Raw genomic sequence first — 23,795 nt, forward strand, 5'->3', positions numbered from 1 at the left:
CAGGGGGGGGTTAGAGTAGAGTAGGAGGGAAAATATGGCGGGTAGTACCGGTGGGAGGGGAGCGGGCTTGTGCAATATGTTACGGTGGAAGTATTGAAAGAACGTGGATGTTTGCACATTTTTGCCTTTTTTGCTTCCTTTCTGATGATGTCTGTAACTGTTTATAAAGCCAAAAACTACCTCAATAAAATTGTTTATTAAAAAAAAAAGTAGAAAATCGAAGCTCAGTAAAAGCACCAAGTGCACACTGGATCCACTTTCTGAGAAGGAGAGAGTTGAATGTCGAAGTGTTATTTTAATAATAACGTATTAAATGAAGCTGGAGTGTTCACGGTCACAATACCATCTTCTTCATCTGCAGATTCACACGTCCCTGATCAATGGCAGGCCCAGTGCCGATGACCCTTCCCCAACTTTGTTGGCATTTACCTCGGCTCGTTACATCCGCCTGCTCCTTCAGCGCATCAGAACACTCAACGCTGACCTCATGACCCTTGGCTTCCGTGACCCGAAGGAAGTTGATCCAATTGTTACTCGCAGGGTAAGGAAAGTGGGACCATTGAAGGCCATTTCTGGCATTTGTTTCTTTTCACGTTGACAGGAGTAGCTGGACCGCTTCACCTCATGAATAACGAGGATGCAACATTTTGTTCAAAGGATTTTCCTTGTTCTTTTGTTTTGCCGAAGCTTATAACTTGGTGAATACCTTGTGCTCTTTACCATGCATTTGAAAATTTGTACATTACGCTTTACCTTTCAAAGCAAGATCATTCTAACAGTACAAATTGACTTTTAAGGTAGCAAAACAGCAACAAAACGAGACTGTGAGTTTGTTGTTGTAACTAATTTTGAGGTGTGTTCATGCCGTAACCCAGTTTTTGTTTAAAATGCAACTAATTTTCGAATGCCTACATTTGTGTAAATGTAAAGCCCACACTTGTGTGTCCTGTGTATTTAGGAATTTAATGTGGCATTATGATCGCACTGAATACTCAAAGGTTTCAGTTTACATCTGGTTTATTTTTTTACACAGTACTACTACTCCATCAAGGATATCTCCGTTGGAGGCATGTGTATTTGTTACGGTCATGCACGCAGCTGTCCGTGGGATGAAGCACTAATGGTTCGTAACAGATTTAAGTCCATAGAAAATTAGTGCATGTGAGCATTGTGCAGTCATCATAATTTACCACAGTTTGAGGATGTGAAGGATGGTGAATGTGTGTGCCAAGTGTGTGTCATTTTAGGGCTGGCATTCTTGGTTTAATTGTTATCCTAAATCCTGTCGTAAATCTTGAATTATTCCTCTGTGAGCAATGTAATGAAGGTAGTTATAATCTGATTAGAGCTAATCCCATTGTGACCGTGCAGTCCAATTTCCTTGGGTTCGGGGTTCTTAGTTGTGCAGTTATACATCGTCAGCCCCATACAGGAGAGAGGGAGCTTGCTATTGGCCACCGAGGGAAATGCAGCAGAATTGCAACAGGGCACCCACTGCGGCTTCAGAAAGGGACCAACTTTAAAATGGGATAAAAACTGTAATGCCATTTTTATTTTAGGTCTCGGAGTGGAGTGAGCCGGTGCCTAAAAGTGGCCATCCCTGGGTGGGAAGTATTAGAGATTGCAGCCTGGAATGTCATTTCCCCACAACCCGTCTCATTCCAGTCATGTATTCCCTGCTGGGGCGGAAGGTAGTGCGAGCAGCAGGGGTGGGGGGGATCGAGGCTTTCCCACGTCACCATTTCAGGAAGTGGGATAGAGAAAAGAAAACAGCTCTTGAATCGCTCTTGTGGAGTATCACATTTAACAATGCAACAGTTACAGAGAACCGCTGTGATCAGTTACCCCGGGACATTTTACTCTGTTACTGGTGCTGTACAAATGCAAGCTGTCTCTCTATATTCCTTCTGCCAAAATGAATCACCTCACATTTCTCTGCATTATGTTAATCAATATCAAGCATCTCAGCTTGCTAATGTTCAAGTAAATGTTACCAACTGCAAGCGCGTCCATCAGGCTGTTATTTATTGTGCTGTCACAGGCAGATGTTAACAGTTTTCTGCAACTTAAATTTTGCAAAATGGTGAACTTTAAAGGCTGCCACTATTAAATGTCAAAATTATGAGCTCATGGTTAGTTGGGCTTCAGGCTGGGCGACGAGATTGCATACAGTAGAAGCCACGTTTGGCCGCCGCGAGCTCTTTCACCTGAAGTGTTTCGCTTTAAGCAGCAACAAAGACAAGAGCAGAAATGAAAACAGAAAATGCTGGGAAACCTCAACAGGTCAGGCAGCATCCGTGGAGAGAGCAACAGAGTTAGCTTTTCGAGTCTGCATGACTCTTCTTCAGAGCAGAGAAAAGGGCAGACCTCTCAACGACAAGCCATCAAACCCAGTAGCACAACGGCTCTCTGACAGACAGAAAATACTTTGCCACCCCTTTAACTAGTGGAGAAAACTGTGGATTCAGACAATCAATATGCAGTTTCTCCATGTGGAAAGGCTTCCACACAATTGCTTCGTGCAGAGAGGCAAAGAAAGAACGATTAGCTGTATATCCAAGACTTAAAAACATTTCAATCAGCGTTGCAACAGTGAGAGAATTGAGGAGCAGTCCTACCCATTGCACCCCCCGCCCCCTCTCTCTCCGCGACCCCCCACCCGCCAGTAATGGCTCTTAGTGTGTATTAGATTTAGTCGACCCCAAGTCCCAGCACACGCTGAAATAATAAAAATATATAATCTGAGTTCCAGAGAAACCTCTCAAGTATCGGACTGAGATGATTAAAGAAATACACGTTATTCAAAGTTGCTGTTGACTGAGACAGAGTTGGCAGCGTTTTAGAATTCCAGGTTTCTTTGAATTTAGCCACATTAATGATGTTTAACCTTGGTTCCATTCTGAACTTGGCCCTCTTGGATTGAATAAGCAGAGTAGAAATGCGTGTACTTAGCCCCCCCCCCCCCATCTCCATTCAGAGACTGGAGTGTGGACTCAGGCAAATCAGGACCAGCTGTTAGGAAAAACCTTTGTCCAATCAAGTGTTGGTCATTAGTCAGTGCTTGTGCGGCTGACCTTTGACCCATGTTGATCTCAGTAAAATTACCGAATTTGAGCTTAAGTGGATAGCATCAGGCTATTAAAAAATGTTTAAACTTTACCAACTAAGCGTCAATTTAGCGTGGCCAATCCACCTACCCTGCACATTTTTGGGTTATGGGGGTGAGACGCACGGACGCAGACGTGATGACTTTTTATAGATGAGCCAGGTTCCTGACCGAAGGTAATAAAGACTTATGAATACTCGGGAACACTTCAATTACATCATCAACGTACATCTTGCCTCATGCAATGAATTAAGAATGCCCTTTCCTCCCAGGTAACCTGAAATGCAGAACACTTTTGAGATTGCAAGACAGTAATGTTCCTTTTTTAAAAATTTGTATTTTAGAGATTGCAGTGCCAATGTGAGCACAACACCTGTGGGGAGAGCTGCAATGAGTGTTGCCCTGGTTACCATCAGAAACCATGGCGGTCTGGAACCTTTGCTTCTGACAATACTTGTGAGAGTAAGTAAATATTTCCAAGCGCATTTAATAAGAGGAAAATAGGTGACACAACGCCCATTTATGAGGTGGCGCCATGCCACCAATATGGTGGACAGGAAGCGCACAACTCACTACAAGCCAGATGTGCGCCACCCGCCATGTTGGTAAAGACAGAAAATCGCTAGGCGGTGCCCATGACTGGGACACATGTAAGGTCATTCGAATGTACAAACAAATGGATTAAAGCCCGTGTTAGCCTTCCCCCCCAACTCCCTCCAATCCATACTTGGTTGACAAAGCAGCCGGCAGTCCCCCATCAACATCCATTGCTCAAATGGTGACTTCCAAAAGGGAAGTGGACATGGCCGCCATTTTGCTGCATAACATGATTTGAAAATATATTTTAAATGAATTGTGTAGACTATTCAAAATCTAAAGCAGTGCTGCAGCAGCAATATCTATACAGCTAAGGGCAGGTTGTACCATGTTGGGAAAAATTGGGGGGGGGGGCGGGAGGGGCAGACATGTGGTTGCTTAATTAATGCTTTTTAATTAGTTCAGCAAGAAGCAGATAGACATCTACAAATGGGAGTAGAGCCAACTCACATTGCTATGATCTGGAAGGCATTGCCTGAAAGTGTTGTAGAAACAGATTCAGAAGGAACATTTAACAGGGAATTGGATAAATACTTGAAAAAGAAAATAATTGTGGGCTATCGGAGGGACTTGGGGGCTAATTGAATATCTCTCTTTCAAAGTGCTAGCATAGGCAGGATGGGCTGAATGATCTCCCGCTGTGCTCTATGATTCTATTGAACATTGACATGCAGGCTTTATGGGCGATTGAGGGCATACATGGACATTGGATGTTTTGCATGTGAATCAGGACGATTAGACGAGTTGGGTGGTAAATATCAACAAGAACAGAATCATAGAATGAGGAGGCCATTTGGCCCACCCTGTCCATGCTGGCCCACTGCAAGGGACCTCAACCTTGTCCCACTCCCCGCAATTTCCCCATCGCAAATAATTTTTCTCCTCAGATAATTAACCATTTCCCTTTTGAAAGCCATGATTGAATCTGCCTCCACCTCACCCTGAGGCACTGAGTCCATTCCACATCCTAACCACTCACTGCATATAAAAAAGTTTTTCCTTATGTTGCCTTTGGTGCTTTTGCCACTCACCATCAATTCTCTGGTTCTCAACACTTCTTCCAATGGTTGGGCCAAAAGTCCCCGCTTGTGTCTGTAATAACCGTCACGAGACCTACGGGGTGGTCTCGAGGATGTTGGCTATGAGGAGAGGTTGAATACACGAGGATTGTTTTCACTGGAAAGGCAGAGGCTGAGGGGAGACCTTATCGATGTCTGCAAAATTATGAGAGACATAGACAGGGTGGATAGTCAGAGGCTTTTTCCAAGGGTGGAAGTGTCAATTGCAAGGGGGCACAGGTTCAAGGTGCGAGGGGGAAAGTTTAAGGGAGATCGGCGGGATAGGTTTTTCACGCAGAGCAGTGAGTGCCTGGAACGTGCTGCCAGAGGATATGGTGGACGCAGGCACATTAGCAACATTTAAGAGGCATCTGGATGGGTACATGAATAGTGAGGAAATTGAGGGATATGGACCGAGTAAGGCAGAAGGTTTATTTTTGAAGCTAGGGCATCATGATCAGCACAGGCTTGGAGGGCTGAAGGGCCTGTTCCTGTGCTGTACTTTTCTTGATTCTTTTGTTCTTTGACAATTCAATTGATCCCCCAGTGGGCTCATGGAATACGAGCTGCCACGCTGATGGGCAGAGGCCTAGCAGCTGGTGCTCATGAAATTAGCACTTAAAAGCCGGCCTGGATTGGGGTCGGCATGATCAGTAGTCCTGGCTGGGACCTAAATACTGTATGCCGCGTTGTAGCCTTTACGTTTGCCTTAATAATGAACCTGTGTTTATATTACATTCTCGGGTCTCCTGGAGATTGTATAGTGTGGTACTTTCTAATTTGATGCAACAGGGGCTGTTTAGCACAGGGCTAAATCGCTGGCTTTGAAAGCAGACCGAGGCAGGCCAGCAGCATGGTTCAATTCTCAGACTAGCGTCCCCGAACAGGCGCCAGAATGTGGCGACTAGGGGTTTTTCACAATAACTTAATTGAAGCCTACTTGTGACAATAAGTGATTTTCATTTCATTTCATTTTTTTTACATGAAGGTTCAATTTGTTGCTGGCTCAATTCAATATAAAGTAGCTGTGCTCTTTCCCCCAATAAAAAAAGTATAGTTTTCCTTTATTTAACAGTAAAAATAAATATATTATGGTTTGAATGTGAAACGATGGCAGACTAATTAATACCTTCTACATGTGTGAGTCATAAAAAACATTTTTGAATTGTGTAACCAATATGTGGCCTGACGTTGTGTCAGGATTATGCGATTTAACAGGAAAAAAAAGAGTCCCGTTTTGGATGCGTTTAGCGGCGTGTTTCTCAGCCCCTGCAGTACCAAGAATGACCTCGCTATCAAACATAACTTTTTTTTGGCCTTGATGAGGAACTCCCTGCCGAGACCGCTCCGACCTCGATTTCCTGTACTGACAAGCTCAGATTGCCAGTGCAGGAAGAGATCGGTGCGCCACTTTTAAATGCACCCCTATCTCTCGACCCCCCCCACCGCAGCCTCCGGACTCGACTAACACCACAAGGGGATCCTCAAGCCCCCCCTCCTCACCCCACTTCATAAGGGCACCCCCAGGCACGATTCCCGGCACAGCCAACCTGGCACCCGAGCACCATGGCACTGCCAGCCTGGAACCTGGGCTGTGTCAGGGTGACACTGTCAGGGTGCCCAGGTGCACTGCCAAGGTGACAGGCTGGCAGTGCTAAGGTGTCCGACTGCCAGGGTACCACCCTGTCCAGAGCCCGACCACCTGAGGGCCTCCGATGGGCTGGGAGATCCTCTCCAGGTGTCTTTACGCCACGTTATGTGGACCAGTGCGAAATGGAGCCATGGTGGGGTCGCCCAAGTGCGGGCCTCGGGAGAATTCTCTGCCCAGTGAGTGCGGTATCCAGATCACAACCACCTGTGAGATAGAATCATAGAATCTCCACAGTGCAGAAGGAGGCCATTCGTCCCATCGAGTCTGCAACGACCCTCCGAAAGAACACACTCTCCAGGCCCATTCCCCATCCCCATAACCCCATCTAACATTCTTGGACAATAAGGGGCAATTTAGCATGGCCAATCCTCCTAACCTCGTTCGATCTCTCAAGGTGTCTCGAGCGTCACAAATCTCATGAGAGCCTCTCAAGAGATTTAAAGGCCTCATTACATACTTTTTGTCCACAGTGTACGCTCCCTTGGCCACAGAACAATACTTTTTGCTGTACTTCGGTATATGTGACAATAAATCAATCAATCAATCAACCAATCACCGGGTCGGGCGCGATGAGGCCGGACAGTCGCACCCGATAGTTACTATTTCTGTGTGTTTGGCGTGCATCTGTCCTGCTACACACACAATGGTCTGTGTGTTATTTTACACGTCTGGGTCAATGATGCTTTTGGTAGACACGTTGAGGCACTAAAATAGCCATCGGTTTGATTTGAGTCGAATAATGAAGGCGCTTCCCTCAATTTGTGCTCCATTCTTTTTCTAACCAGAGTGCAACTGCCATGGCAAAACAGAGGACTGTTACTACGACCAAACTGCGGCTGATCGTAACTTGAGTTTGAACACACTTGGCCAGTACATTGGTGGGGGTGTGTGCGTTAATTGCACCAACAATACTGCAGGCATCAACTGTGAGATGTGTATCGATGGCTTCTACAGACCGTACAAGGTTATTGTTGCGAGAAGCGGAATTCTTTAATCTCACTTTGTCAACTTTGTACTTCCAATTGCTGTCTTCTAAAACTGTTGTGATATTAAAGCTCTGCATTTCAGACTACAAATAGCATTATTTAAAATATGTTTTCTTAATATTTTAAAGATATTGGTAGATGTCTTTCCAATCAGAATTGTATGCAGTGTTATTGGCTGAATAGTGAAGAACCAAAATCAGAAGTTTGGTTTTCTTATAGTATTGATTTATTTGTAGGTCTCCCCGTTTGACCGCGATCCTTGCTTGCCATGTGATTGCTCCCTCGCAGGATCTATAAATACTACTTGTGTGAAGGATGAAAATCATGCAGTCAAAGAACTTGGTGAGTTGATTTCTCATTTTTCATTATTTCATGGGATGTGGGCTTTGCTGGCTGGGCCTGCATTTGTTGCCCATTCCTAATTGCCCTGAGAAGATGGTGGCAAGCCGTCTTCTTGAATCACTGCCGTCCATGTGGTGTAGGCACACCCACATTGCTGGAGTTTCTGCAATTTTGACCCAGTGACAGTGAAGGAGCAGCGATCATAGGATCGTCAAATCTTTGCACTGCAGAAGGAGGCCATTTGGCCCATCGCATCTGCACTGGCTCCCTGAAAGAGCATTCGGCCTAGTTTCACTCCCCTGCCATATCCCCCAAACCTTGTACATTCTTTCTTTTCAGATAGCAATCCAATTTTGAATACCTCGATCGAACCTTCCTCCACAACCCTCCCAGGAGGTTTGTTCCAGACTCCAACCACCCTCTGGGTCAAAGTTTTTTTCCTCACATCTTCTTTACTCCATATGCCATTTATTTTGAATCAGTACCCTCTAGTTTATGATGCGGTCTTGAGTGGTAATCATTTCTCACTATTTACCCTGTCCATGCCTGTCTTTTCTTTGTGGTAGCCGCAAAGAGAAAGAATCAGAGGTGGCACACGTTGAGTTGGTATAACATGGTGCAAGGCGTTTATTTACAAGATGCTGCTCAAACAGGGCACAATAGTGAACTTCACAAAAGCCTGTGAAACGCCCCATTGCGTGACATTGCATAACACGTGACATTACACCAGCCACTAGTGCTACTCTGATACATAACACCCTCCCCCTTTACTCCTTTAATGAGGCATTTTTACTTCATCAAACACTTTAACACAGATCCAACACATTATACCATAAGAAACCTTGTTATGTTACAACTACATATGTACATTAGTAAGACAGCCTCTTGGGTCTCATTTTGGCAAAATAAGACAATTGGGAAAATGGCTCTTTGGAGCACTGGGAGTGTCTTCCTGTACACTGGTCGGTGTTACATCTGGCAAAACCAACTCAGGAACTGAGTGTGGATGATTCTGTCATCCACCCTGAACCAACAGATGTAGCTTCTCGCCAACTCTTTCATTCTAACTACACCGGGATGGCCCTCTTGCAGCTGTTCCAGGATTCTACTTTGTAGACACAGCGCAATGATTACTCTTCATACCTCACAACAAAGCTCTATTTTGTATCATCAACTCAAGGTGCCTGGTAAGCTAGGGCTTAAGGCCTGGATTCTTTCTGTACCCTTGTGTTAGAGAGCCTTTTGAATCACATCCAACACCTTTCCCATCACCGGATTTGTTCAGGTAAATTTTCACACCTGAGAAGATGTTAACGGAACATTTTCCACATGAGACAGATAGAATATGTCATCGAAAAGTTCATCAGATTTGTGCTTATCTTTTTGATCTTGATCTTGCAGTGGCAGTCCAGACAATGCACCTGTGTTTGTGTGCTGTTAAGACCTACAATATTCAGTGACATATTTGTCTGCCGACAAGATTAATGCTCAACGTTGTCATTGACCAGCAGTGAACGAAGGGATCCCCTTATGCAGTCCAACAATTGTTGTTAAGGGACAATGGTCAGTCAATCATAGACTTTACAGTGCAGATGGAGGCCATTCGGCCCATCGAGTCTGCACCGGCCCTAAGAAAGATCACCCTACCTAAGCCCACACCTCCACCCTATTCCCTAATAGAGTAAATTGATGGCCAAATAAGTAATGATGGAACCTTCGAATATCAAAATAATGCTGAGAGCCTCTTTCTCAAGTTGAGCATAGGTGGACTCAGTGCTAGTCAACATCCTGGAAGCAAATGCTATTGGCCGCTCTTCACCTGAAGGCATTATATGAGAGACAACTGCTCCAACCCCATAGGGGTTCGGCAAGCAAGCTGTAGCTTCAGGTTTGGATTATAATGGACCAATAACTCAAGATTCCTGTCATTTTTTTTCTCATTTTGGTAAGCATCCTCATAATCTTTCGTCCAGAGCCAAGCTTGTTTGTTACAAAGCAACATGTGCAAACTTTTCAGTACGAACTTTGCATGATAATTTAATAATCCTAGAAATGGCCTTATTTGAGTCATGTTCTGCGGTTGAAGAGCATCCAGGATCTCCAACAACTTCTTAGGTTCTTTGTGAAGAACATCTTGGTCAATGATATGTTCAAGATAGTGAATAGGAGATCAAAAATATTCTCACATCTCTTTCTTGACCCTGCGATTGTGCAGTTGCAGCCTTGCAAGAGCAGCTTCTCGTTCCTTACATCATTTGAATGTATTGCCAAGTAGCATTACACACCCAATAGCCCACTCAAGATCTGCTCCATAAATCATTGGAAGAGAGCTTGTGCTGACGTTATCCTGAATGGAAGCCTCCGATACTGATACAGACCCTTGTGTGTTACCATGGTCAGTGATGGTTGTGATTCATTTGCAGATAGGCTTGGGAGAGATCAATTTTGCAACATTTTTGGCCACCTGGGAGGCCTAAAATAGATTTTCGGTAAGTGGTAGAGGGTACCGAGCAGCACATAATACAGGGTTGATAGTCGTTTTGAAATCCCCGGCATATTCATACTAAACCATCCTTCTGTGAGACTGGGACGATTGGAGTTGCCCAATTGCTGGTGGTAACAGGCTCCTATTATGATCCCAGATAAGATGCCTACAGTGGCTAGGATACTGGACAGTAGCCCTAATATTTTATTTAAATGTTGTAAGCCTGTGAGGAAAGGATATCTCACTCCAGAAGTGATAGGGGTATGACATATTAAAACAAACTTTATTACTAACACAGTATTAAAATCTTTAATATCACACCAGAAAGTAGCTGACAATTACCCCTTAAACAAGACCACTCAACACAGTGAATGCAATACCCTTAATTGCTATCTTTATTCCCACTTAAGCGACAAGAAAATAAACCATCTCAGCTCTTAATCCACCTTAAATACCAGTGGCACAGAGGAATACTTGCTTTACAGAGATATTCTTTGAGAAAGATCTCTTGACACAACTTTACAGAAAGGTTCTGACTCCTGTCAGAAATTCTGGCGGATTGTCTTCAAAAGCTGGCAGAATTCTCCACCTCGTGTTGCCACAAACGCGAACCTCGATTGAATCATAGAATTTACAGTGCAGAAGGAGGCCATTCGGCCCATCGGGTCTACATCGACCCCTGAAAGAGCACCCTACTTACGCCCACACCTCCCCCCTATCCCAGTAACCCAGCAACCACACCTAACTTTTGGACACGACAGGGCAATTTCCTTGGTACCTGGTGAGTCTTCAGTTGGATCACTTAACTGGTAAACTTGCCCTGTAGATTCTGCAGTATTTTTCTTGGTGCACTTCTTTTGTACTGATGAAGGTTGGCGTGACCACCATGTCTTGGCAATGTGGCCAGCTTTACCTCAATTTTTATATTTGCTGTCCTTGCTCCACCACTCTCCAGCCATACATCCCAGTTGGTTGCAGCGATGACATGGTCGGCTCTTGGTGGACCTGCTTCTTACAGTCTCCATCTATTGGACTTCAGCTCAAACTCCAATCAGTGAAGCTTCTCTCGCAGCACATTCCATAGACGTTGCGACTTCTCCAGCAGATTTTAGGGTTAATGCAGCTTCAGTCAACAATTTCCTTTGGTCGGCTTCATTCCTGAGGCTACAAACGAATCGGTCGTGAAGTGTATCATCCAAAGTCTGGTCAAATTCGCGGTACTTTGCTCGCTAGCTTTTGCAGTGATGCAGCAAATTGTGAAATGTTTCCCCCTTTATCCTGTGCACGACGGTGAAAATGAATCTTTCAGCTATTAATGGTGGACGGGGGAGATAAATTTCCTCACAAGACCGTCATTAACTCATCATGACTTGGCTCCAGGTTTAGATGGGTGTACTAAATTTTAGTTTTAAATTTTAAAGCAGCCAATTCTTTTTTTTCCCAATTAAGGGGCAATTTATCGTGGCCAATCCACCTACCCTGCAAGTCTTTGGGTTGTGGGGTGAGACCCCACAGACAGGGGGAGAATGTGCAAACTCTACACGGATAGTGTCCTGGGGCCGGGATCGAACTCGGGTCCTCGGAGCCGCGAGGCTGCAATGCTAACCACTGTGCCACCATGCCACCCTGCTGGGTATACTAAATTATGTTGCAATATGAATGTTTTCCTCTTAACTGAGCTGAGAAATGCCACAATATGCAGGACTGCTGGTGTCTGATTGGCTTTAAGGAACAATTGGAACCTTTCCTCATAAGAGTTCCATGTCTCCTCCTCCCCATCAAATGCGTCCATTGCGCCTTTTTTCCTGCCATTTTTTGGATTGCAGCTCCCTGATCTGTGTTAATCAGCCTTCAGCCTGTCTTTCCTGACATTTATTTTCTCACTGTTTAAAGCAGACAAACTCACAGCGCACTTGCAGACTAGCTTTTGTGTTTCGCTATCAATTCCCTGGCAATCGATTGCAGAATTGGCAGCTCCATATGTTTGGGTTCCCATGGCCCGTTTCAGTGCCTCCTGCACGGTCTCTGAAGCTCTACACACTATAATGGTAAATGCACTGAAAAATTCGATCCTCCGCTTGCAATAAGTCCCTAGTAATTCACAGTTTTCCTATATTCGGAGCGTTTCCCAGGCTTTTGTGTCGTTCATGCTGTATCCTGTTTGAGAAGCTTCTTATAACTTACCCCTGCACCATGCTACACGAACCAGGGGCGGAATTCTCCGACCCCCCACAGGGTCGGGGAATTGCCCGGGGCCGGCGTAATTCCCGCCCCCGCCGTGGCCGGAATTCTCCGCCACCCGGGAATCGGCGGGAGCCCCGCGGCGATTCTCCGGCCGGCGATGGGCCAAAGTCCCGCCGCTGTCAGGCCTCTCCCGCCGACGTGATTTAAACCACCTCTGTGCCGGTGGGATTGGCGGCGCGAACGGGCCCCCGGGGTCCTGGGGGTGGGGTGCGGGGCGTTCGGACCCCGGGGGTGCTCCCACAGTGGCCTGGCCCGCGATCGGGGCCCACCGATCGGCGGGTGGGCCAGTGCCGTGGGGGCACTCTTTTTTCTACCGCCGCCGCCATGGCCTCCACCATGGCGGAGGCGGAAGAGACCCCCACCACTGCGCGTGCGCCGGTGGTGTCGTCAGCGGCCGCTGTCGCTCCGCCGCATGCGTGGACTCACGCCGACCGGCGAAGGCCTTTCGGCCAGCACTGACTCCGATCGGCGTAGCGCCAAAGGCCGTTGACGCCAGCTTTGGTGCCAGTCGGCGGAGCGGGAGCCACTCTGGCGCGGGCCTAGCCCCTAAAGGTGCGGAGAATTCCGCACCTTTGGGGAGGCCTGACGCCGGAGTGGTTGGCGCCACTCTGCTATGCCGGGATCCCCCGCCCCGCCGGGTAGGGGAGAATTTCGCCCCAGGTGTGTGCCACCTCTGATTGTTTTCTCTCTGCAGCTGCAGCAAAAATATAATAAAAGATAAACTGGCGATGAGGATGGGATTGCGTAACACATGACATTACACCAGCCAATGGCATTACCCTGATACATAACCATACCCCTCAGGATGTTCAATACCTTTATCAAGTCTACTCTCAGCCTTTTAATCTCCGAGGAAAACAATCCCATCCTCTCCAATCTATTCTCATAGCTATAGTTCTTAAATCCTGGAATCATTCTTGTGAATCTCCTCTGAAGTCTCTCCAATGCCTTCACATCCTTCCTCATGATTGGATGCAGTACTCCAGATGAGGCATAATTAGCACCCTGCACAAGTTCAACATGACCTCCTTACTCCTGTACTCAACGCTCCTATGAATAAAGTATAAGATACTATGTGCTGTATTGACTGCTCTTTCAACATGCCGTGCTAGTTTCAATGATTTATGTACATATACACCAAGGTCCCTCTGTTCCTTTAGAGTTTCCCCCTGATTTTATATTTTCTCTCAATTTTCTTCTTGCCAAAATGAATCACCTCACACTTCTCTGCATTGAGCTTCATCTGCCACTTGTCTGCCCAGTCCACAAACGTTTCTATATCCTTTTGAAGTTCAAGGCTATCCTCATCACAGTTTACAATGTTTCCAATCTTTGTATCATTTGCAAATTTTAAAATCATGCCCTGCATATCAATATATATCAGGAAGAGCAAGTGTCCCACCACCGACTCCTGGGGAACTCCACTACAGACGTTCCTCAAATCAGAAAGATAATCATTTACAACTACTCTCTGTTTTGCTGCCAATTTCATATCCAAGTGCCGACTTTCTTTTTTATTTGATGAGCTAGACAACAGCATGTCTGTTGTGTGAAATTGTATCAAATGGCTTTTGAAAATCCATATGCACTATATCAACAGCATTGCTCTTTATTAACCCTCTCTGTTACCTTCTCCAGTAACTTAGTTAAACATGATTTTTGCTTAATGAATCCATGTGGGTTTTCCTTAATTATCCTGCACTTGATTTTGCCCTGTACAATAGAGGATGATGTGTAACTTGTGGGTGGCGGTGTTCCCATCCATCTGCAGCCCCTGTCCTTCTAGTTGTTAGAGGTCACAAGTTTGGAAGGTGGTGTGGAGTTGCCGCAGTGCATCTTGCCAATGGTACCCATTGCTGCCACTGTGCATCGGTGGTGGAGGGAGTGAATGTTTAAGCTTCTGGATGGGAAGTTGATTAAGTGGCCTAACTTAAATAGCAATATATTCACCAATAGATCTCTATATATGGGGAGACTTTGAAAAAGGCCAAATCCTATGGGTACATGAAAAAATCAAACAAATGAGGAAAGGACTGGCAAAAAAACTACAATTTGATTTGACTGGTACCAAAGTATAATAGCTTTCAATGGTCCAATCTCTCAAATATCTACCCAAAACTCCTGTCCGTTATTTCATGCCATTCGCATTCACTGATTCCATTCCACTCTCCCGCCAGCCACTGGGTAAATAATTACATTTAGAATGGATTGCTGTATGTTTTTCTTGCATTACGAAGCTTTAGTCTGATAGTGCTGCACATAAATATCCATTGACTGGCTGTCTCATTCTCTTTTTGCATTAGGTCTTTCCCCGGGTCAATGCCACTGCCGAGATGGTTATGCTGGGAAGACGTGTAACCGTTGTGCTTCGGGTTTCAAAGGCTTTCCCAGTTGTATGCGCTGTAATTGTAGCATTATCGGCAGCGTCGAAGATGACCCTTGTGCTGAGCCCTGCCAATGCAAGGTTTGTAGATGCCATGTGATTATGATATATCCTTTTTACTGAAAGCAGGTATTTCCTGGGAGCCAGGAATATTCACAAGGTGCTCTTTGACAGGTGCAAATGGGGAGAAAATCCATCTGTGCCCCTCCCTTTCCAGACAGAATTTCAAAGTCAAATTGAAAACTGGTCAATTATTGCACGCTGTCTCTCCGCTCCCCGGCCCTGTAACTTCTACTTACTCCCTCTGCCAGGATATCTGAGGGAATGATTTTTAAAAATTGGAACTGCTCAGATATCCCAGTGTTAGCTACACAGTGAAGCGGTTCAATGAAGAGTGAAGGAGGGCATGCCTGGAGCAGCATCAGGCACACCTAAAAATGAGGTGTCAACCTGGTGAAGCTACAACCCAGGATTACTTGTGTGCCAAACAACATAAGCAGCAAACAATAGACAGAACTAAGTGACTCCACAATGAACGCATCAGATCTGAGCTCTGCAGTCCTGCCACATCCAGCTGTGTATGGTGGACAATTAAACAACTCACTGGAGGAGGAGGCTCCACAAATATCCCCATCCTCAATGATGGAGGAGCTCAGTACATCAGTGCAATCGACAAGGCTGAAGCATTTGTAACAATCTTCAGCCTGAAGTGCCAGGTGGATGATCCACCTTAGTCTTCTCTGGAGGTCCCCAACATCTAAAATGTCCACCCTCAGCCAATTCGATTCGCTACACGAGATATCAAGAAATGGCTGAAGAATCATAGAATTTACAGTGCAGAAGGTGGCCATTCGAGTCTGCACCAGCCCTTACAAACAGCACCCTACTGAAGCCCACATATCTACCCGATCCCAGTAACCCCCACTTAACATTTTTCAGACACTAAGGGCAATTTATCATGGCCAATCCACCTAACCCGCATATCTTTGGACTGTGGGAGGAAACTGCAGCACCCGGAGGAAACCCACGCACACACGGGGAGGACGTGCAGACTCCGCATAGACAGTGACCAAGCCGGGAATCGAACCTGGGACCCTGGAGCTGTGAAGCAACTATGCTAACCACTATGCTACCGGCAATGATTATGGGCACTGACAATATTCCAATAATAGTACTGAAGGTTTTAGCTCCAGAACTTGTCACGCCCCTAGCCAAGCTGTTCCAGTACAGCTACAACACTGATATCTACCCGGCAATGTGGGAAATTGCCCAGGTGTATCCTGTACACAAGAAGCAGGACAAATCCAACCTAGCCAATTACCGCCCTTTCAGTCTACTCTCCATCAACAGCAAAGTGATGGAAGTAGTCAACAACAGTGTTATCAAGCAGCACTTACTCAGCAATAACGTGTTCATTAACTTTCAATTTGGATTCTGTCAGAAGCAATCGGCTCCTGACCTCATTACAACTTTGGTCCCAATATGGATAAAAGAGCTGAACTGCAGAGGTGAGTGAGAGGGACTGCCTTATAAATACTGTGGCAACGAGTGCAGGTCAGGGGCTTGGAATCCTGCAATGTGTAACTCATATGCTGATGCCCCAAAGCCTGTCCACCATTTACTTTAAAAAAAATAAATTTAGAGTATCCAATTCATCTTTTTTCCAATTAAGGGGCAATTAAGTATGGCCAATGCACCTACCCCGCACATCTTTGGGTAGTGGGGGTGAAACCCATGCAAACACGGGGAGAATGTGCAAACTCCACACGGACAGTGACCCAGGGCTGGTATTAAACCTGGGACCTCGGTGTTGTGAGGCAGCAATGCTAACCACTGCGCCGCCGTGCTGCCCCCCCCCCCGCCTACTGTCCACCATTTACAAGGCACAAGACAGGAGTGTGATGGAGTGTTCTCCGCATGCCTGGATGAGTGCATCAACACTGAAGAATCAACACCGTCCAGGACAAAAGAGTCCGCTTGATTGGCATCCCATCCACACCGTCAACATCCACTCCCTCACCACTGGCATACAGTGGCAGCAGTGTGTACTGTCTGCAAGATGCAATGCAGCAAATCACCAAAGTTCCTTCAACAGCACTTTCCAAACATGCTACCTGTACCTCCTGGTAGGACAAGGGCAGCAGATGCCTGGGAACATCACCACCTGCAAGTCACTCACCACCCTGACATGATGTTCCTTCTTTGTCACTGGTTCAAAATCTTTGAATTTCCTCCCTAGTAGCACTGTGGGTGTACCTACATCACATGGACTGCAGTAATTCTGAAGGTGGCTCACCACCATCCTCTCAAGGGCTGTAAAGAAAGGGGAATAAATGCAGCTCTAGCCAGCGACACTCACATCCTGTGAAAGAACAAATAGAAGAAAGTCTGGGCATCACGGAGGAGAAAGGATTAAAATGCTTATTTTCCAAAGGTTGGCCTCAGTTAATGTCAGGAGATTAAATTTATTTGCAAACAAATGTTTGTAGAATGTCACCACTCTAATGGCAATGAGCAATAAATCAGGAAATGTTAGAAATGCCCAGAGGTCAATCAATGCAATTTAATTATATGTCACCATCTCTTAAAAGGTTAGAGACTTAAAACTGGCGCATGGTTTGTGCCAACCTGCACACCTAACTCCAAGAGGCCCATGTATAGATGAATCGGTTTGAGGCACCCTTTTCAAATGAGTTACTATTGTGTTGGACAGGCATTGCTCAGGATCCTTCAGCGACCCTCGCAGAAAGTTAGTATTTACAAGTTTTGCCCTGTGGATTGGTCCATCCGGACTCCCTTCAGTGACGCACTGAAGCAGCTTTGACTCACTCTTGCTACTGAAGTTTGTGGGTTCAAGCCCTACCCCAGCAACTTTAGCAAAACATTGAGGCTGACACTGCAGTACAGTGCCAGGGAGTGTCGCACTGTCATAGGTGCTAACATTTTGATGAGACTTCAAATTGAGGCCCCATCCACTCTTGCAGGAGGATGTGGAAGATCCTTTGACAAAAGAACTGGGGAGTTATTCGTGGTATCTTGACCAGTATTTATATCTCAGCCATCAGATTGTAAAATGGCTGGTCATTACTTTAGAGGTATTTGTGGGAGCTTGCTGCGCTCTAATTGCTCCTGCATTTTCCCACAACAGCGACTGCCCTTAATTAGCTGTTGAGTGCTTTGGGATGTCCTGTGGTCTTGCAAGGATTTCTACAATTGGAAACGCTCCTTTGTCTGATGGTCACTGCCAGTCATGGAGCCCAGTAATGCTCATCCCTGTTGGTTGAGCTGCACATGGACACCTGAGCAGGACCAATGCCCACAGTCGCCCAGATAAGGCCTGAGGAAAACATTCTACTGATCCTTGTGCCTCTTGTTTTGAATGCACATTGAAAACTAGCTGAATTATATATCCTACACACTCCAATGTATAGAAGTTGCTGTCTGAAATATTAATGTAGTGATAGTTAACCCACTCATAACATCTCTGTCCATGGTTTTATTGGGTCTTGTTGGGTGCATTGTAAGAAGGAATGATGCTTGGTGGCTGTTGAGGTTGCAAATGATACGAGTAGTTACAAATATGGGTGATAAATTGTATAATGCACTGCCATCATTCATTCATTCTCAGATTCATAATAATACAATTCTGAATTCCAGAGCAATACGGAGGGAGAGAACTGTAACCAGTGTAAGTCAGGATTCTACAATCTGCAGGCAAGGAATCCTGAAGGGTGTACCGAATGCTTCTGCTTTGGGCTGTCTGGTGTTTGCGAAAGCATTTCCTGGTCTATTACACAGGTGAGTGTTACTCTGGCTTACGATGTGCCTGCTTCTGTTTTGTTTACATTTCCGAAATATTTCTCCCTGCGGAATTAAAACATGCAATGTTCCTTCTCATTTAATTGAAAAAAGATGAAGATGCGTGCTTTAGAAGCCAGTATTAGTCCAGCATAGACTGTGTACCAAGTGTCAGAAGGATAGTGCAAGAAGTAGTTTAGCTCCATGCTGCTTTTAAACATGGTCAGTGTGAATTTGTAAGCGGTCGCTCTGCTAGGTGTTGTTCACTCACCTCTGTGTTTATAGTTGTCAGTTGCTGCATTGCAAAATTGTTTTCCAAGGATATACAGTCTATTAACTTGCTCATTAAACTATGAAGCTTCACAGATTTTGTAACATTTTGGTGTCTTTACATTGTCTGGTAGTTGTCTTAATTTTGACCCTGGGATCTTGGCTTTATACATGGACAAGAATTTTTGGAGCAGGTTTTGGTCATGGGGCCGCGAGCAAGTCAGTACTTCCTCGCATGGTGGAATGAAGTACTGAGCTGTCAGGGCTCAGGACAGGAGAGTTTTCATCTTTTGACAGAGTAAGAATTGTCCCATTCAAGTGTACCTTAATATGGCTGGGTATTGGCTCTGGTTTGCTCATATATCAGCAATATGAGTGCCCTGCAAAGGTATTTATTTTTAAAATATCACTTTAAAATGAATAAACCTTGTCTCTCAAGCTAGAATTTGTAAATATAAATTTTTTAAAAATAAATTTAGAGTACCCAATTGTTTTCCAATTAAGGTGCAATTTAGCATGGCCAATCCACCTACCCTGCACATCCTTTTTGGGTTGAGGGTGTGAGATGCAGGCAGACACGGGGGGAATGTGCAAACTCCACACGGACAGTGACGGAGGGCCGGGATCGAACCTGATCCTCAGTGCTGTGAGGCCGCAGTGCTAACCGCTGCGCCACTGTGCCGCCGCTCCCGCTAAATCTTAATTACTGATGCAATTCTAAATCTTGTTTCACTACTTGAATAAAACTGATTACACCATCTCCAAATCTGACATGTTCCTTCGCAGGTCAGTGGAACTCTTTACTTTTCTGAGTCTTTCTATTGACCTTTCAGCACTTTACGCATCCAATGTATAGATGCTTAAAATTCGCTTTGTCACTCAGCAGCTCTAATTAGCTATAAGAATTATTGAATTGAAAGTGAAAAGGCTGAGGCTTGGCCTAATGGAGGCCTTTAAAACAATGAAAGGTTTTGATAGAGTGGATGTTTCCTCTTGTGAGGAAGAGCAAAATCAAAGGCCATAAGATAGTCACTGAGAAATCCAGGAGGGAATTCAGTAGAACCTTCCTGACCCAAAAACGACACAGGGAGCAGTTGTAGTGAACAGTATCGATGCATTTAATACAAAATTAGACACGCATATGAGGAAGAACGGAGTAGACGTTATTGATGGTAGACTTAAATGAGAAAAGATGGGACGAGGTTCAAGTGGATCATAAATATCAGCCTGTATTGATTGCGCCAAATAGCCTGTTCCCTGTATTGTGGATTCTTATCCTAGGATTCTCTGGGAAGCCAGGGAAGAGATTGCTGAGCCTTTGGCTTTGATTTTTATGTCATCATTGGCTACAGGAATAGTGCCAGAGGACTGGAGGATAGCAAATGTGGTCCCTTTGTTCAAGAAGGGGAGTAGAGATAACCCCGGTAACTATAGGCCGGTGAGCCTCACGTCTGTTGTGGGTAAAGTCTTGGAGAGGATTATAAGAGATACGATTTATAATCATCTAGATAGGAATAATATGATTAGGGATAGTCAGCATAGTTTTGTGAAGGGTAGGTCATGCCTCACAAACCTTATCGAGTTCTTTGAGAAGGTGACTGAACAGGTAGACGAGGGTAGAGCAGTTGATGTGGTGTATATGGATTTCAGTAAAGCGTTTGATAAGGTTCCCCACGGTCGGCTATTGCAGAAAATACGGAGGCTGGGGATTGAGGGTGATTTAGAGATGTGGATCAGAAATTGGCTAGTTGAAAGAAGACAGAGGGTGGTGGTTGATGGCAAATGTTCAGAATGGAGTTCAGTTACGAGTGGCGTACCACAAGGATCTGTTCTGGGGCCGTTGCTGTTTGTAATTTTTATAAATGACCTAGAGGAGGGCACAGAAGGTTGGGTGAGTAAATTTGCAGACGACACTAAAGTCGGTGGAGTTGTAGACAGTGTGGAAGGATGTTGCAGGTTACAGAGGGACATAGATAAGCTGCAGAGCTGGGCTGAGAGGTGGCAAATGGAGTTTAATGTAGAGAAGTGTGAGGTGATTCACTTTGGAAAGAATAACAGGAATGCGGAATATTTGGCTAATGGTAAAATTCTTGGCAGTGTGGATGAGCAGAGGGATCTTGGTGTCCATGTACATAGATCCCTGAAAGTTGCCACCCAGGTTGATAGGGTTGTGAAGAAGGCCTATGGTGTGTTGGCCTTTATTGGTAGAGGGATTGAGTTCCGGAGCCATGAGGTCATGTTGCAGGTGTACAAAACTCTGGTACGGCCGCATTTGGAGTATTGCGTACAGTTCTGGTCGCCTCATTATAGGAAGGACGTGGAAGCTTTGGAACGGGTGCAGAGGAGATTTACCAGGATGTTGCCTGGTATGGAGGGAAAATCGTATGAGGAAAGGCTGATGGACTTGAGGTTGTTTTCGTTAGAGAGAAGAAGGTTAAGAGGTGACTTAATAGAGGCATACAAAATGATCAGAGGGTTAGATAGGGTGGACAGTGAGAGCCTTCTCCCGCGGATGGAGGTGGCTAGCACGAGGGGACATAGCCTTAAATTGAGGGGTAATAGATATAGGACAGAGGTCAGAGGTGGGTTTTTTACGCAAAGAGTGGTGAGGCCGTGGAATGCCCTACCTGCAACAGTAGTGAACTCGCCAACATTGAGGGCATTTAAAAGTTTATTGGATAAGCATATGGATGATAATGGCATAGTGTAGGTTAGATGGCCTTTAGTTTTTGACTTCCCATGTCGGTGCAACATCGTGGGCCGAAGGGCCTGTACTGCACTGTATCGTTCTATTTTCTATGTTCTATGTGTGTCCTGTGTTTTTCTTTCCTTCTCCCAACGGATGTGGGCATCACTGGCTAGATCAGCATTCATTGCTCATTGCTAATTGCCCCTGAGAAGGTGATACTGAGCTACCTGCTTGAATCGCTGCAGTGCAGGTGGTGCAGATGCAGCCACAGTGCTGTTAATCCAGTGTAACAGATTTATCACCTCTTTGACTATTAGCGCACATGATAATGTCCTACCCTGTGATCTTGATCAAAATTTAGGGCGCGATTCAGCGGCTTCGTCATGCTCGGCTTGGTGTCTGGACGAGGCCGTTGAATCTCGCGAGAGTCCTCTCACGGGATTAGCGACGCTCGAGTAACAGCAGGATCTGGATCTTGCCTCACTGAACGTGGTCCAGATCAGCATATTTAAATGAGCCATGCAGGCCCATTCTTTGCTCCACCCATTTGTGCCCACATTTTGCTGTCAGTGTCTGACATTCGACAGAGGACTCCCCAGTTTGCATGTTGATGGAAATTCATGCCTGTTCCACAAAATAATTTCCCTCCAGACCACGGCCTTCAGCGCTTCCCAAAAAATGGCCATCGACACCTCCCCATTCTGATTCAACTGCACATATTCCTTAATCGCGTCCGCACCTTATCATAAAAACCTCCATCCGCCAACAATCCCGAGTCAAACCTCCACCCCGGCCTCTGCACTCCTCCCGGTCTAAGCCGAATCTCCAGCCAGTGGGGCGCATGGTCCGAAATAACTATTCGCACGCACTCTGTCCCCTCTACCCCAACCAAAATCCCCCGGCTCACTACAAAATAATCACTCCTCAAATACATCTTATAGATGTGTGAAAAGAAGGAATACTCCCTTCCCCCTGGGTTCTGAAAATGCCATGGATCCACCATACCCATCCTCTCCATAAACCCCCCAGCTCCCTTGCCATTCATACCCTACCCATCGACCTGGGGCTCGACCTATCCACCCTCGGCTCTAGGGCACAATTAAAATCTCTTCCCATGATCGACTGGCGTGTGGCCAAATGCGGGATTGCTGCCAGCAACATCCTCATAATAACCAGATCGTCCCAATTTGGTGCACACACGTTTAGCAACAGCAGCGGCGTCCCTTCCAATACCCCACTCGCAATCATGCACCCGGATCCCTTCGCACTCACAAATCCCATTTTCTTGCTCCTTATGCCTGTTCCAGGTAGCCACCCCGCTTGCCCAATTATGAACCCACATGAAATTTACATTGATCAGCTATTGGGTGTAAAGAACAATAGCAAAAACAACTTGTATTTATAGAGCACCGTTAGGCCCGAAAGTGCTTCACAGAATCACTTTGAACCAATGTATGGCATGGAGCTACACAAGGAGATGTTAGGTCAGATGATCAAAAGCTTGGTCAAAGAATTGGATTTTAATACGAGCTGTGAAGGATGAAAGCAAGGCTTAGAGATTGTTTCTTAAAATTCATTTATGGGATGTGGGCGTTGCTGGTTAGGCCAGCATTTATTGCCCATCCCTAGTTGCCCTTCAGAAGGTGGTGGTGAGCTGCCTTCTTGAACCGCCGCAGTCCTTGAGGTGTAGGCACTCCCACTGTGCTGTTAGGATGGGATTTCCAGGGTGTTGCCCCAGCGACAGTGAAGGAATGGTGATATATTTCCAAGTCAGGGTGGTGAGTGACTTGGAGGGAAACCTCCAGATGGTGGGGTTCCTGGTGTCTGCTGCATTTGTCCTTCGAGATGATAGTGGTTGTGGGTTTGGAAGGCGCTGTCTAAGGAACATTGGTGAGTTTACAGCAATGCACCTTGTCGATGGTACACACGCCTGCCACTGTTTGTCAGTGCTGGAGGGTTTGAATGTTTGTGGAAGGGGCAGCAGTCAAGCGGGCTGCTTTGTCCTGGATGGTGTCCAGTCAAGTGGAGAGTATTCCATTGCACTCCTGACGTGTGAATTGTAGATGGTGGACAAGCTTTTTTGGGAGGGGGGGGGGGGGGGGGCAGGAGGTGGGTTACTTGCCATAGGATTCCTAGCATTTGACCTGCCCTGGTAGCCACAGCATTAATATAGCTAGTCCATTTCA

At 45.7% G+C, this 23,795-nt stretch overlaps 1 protein-coding gene across 1 annotated transcript in view; it reads left to right on the top strand.

Annotated features, from left to right (window-relative positions):
* Positions 1-23,795, top strand: part of lama1 (laminin, alpha 1) — a 422,130-nt gene that overhangs the window by 149,271 nt on the left and 249,064 nt on the right. The window contains exons 5-11 of the mRNA XM_038808722.1: positions 362-541; positions 1,034-1,123; positions 3,451-3,568; positions 7,198-7,376; positions 7,635-7,740; positions 14,773-14,933; positions 18,510-18,650. Of these exons, the coding sequence (XP_038664650.1) occupies positions 362-541; positions 1,034-1,123; positions 3,451-3,568; positions 7,198-7,376; positions 7,635-7,740; positions 14,773-14,933; positions 18,510-18,650 (975 nt within the window). The remainder of the gene's footprint in view (positions 1-361; positions 542-1,033; positions 1,124-3,450; positions 3,569-7,197; positions 7,377-7,634; positions 7,741-14,772; positions 14,934-18,509; positions 18,651-23,795) is intronic.

This window comes from Scyliorhinus canicula, chromosome 10 (assembly GCF_902713615.1).
Source record: "Scyliorhinus canicula chromosome 10, sScyCan1.1, whole genome shotgun sequence".
Taxonomy (NCBI): Eukaryota; Metazoa; Chordata; class Chondrichthyes; order Carcharhiniformes; family Scyliorhinidae; genus Scyliorhinus; species Scyliorhinus canicula.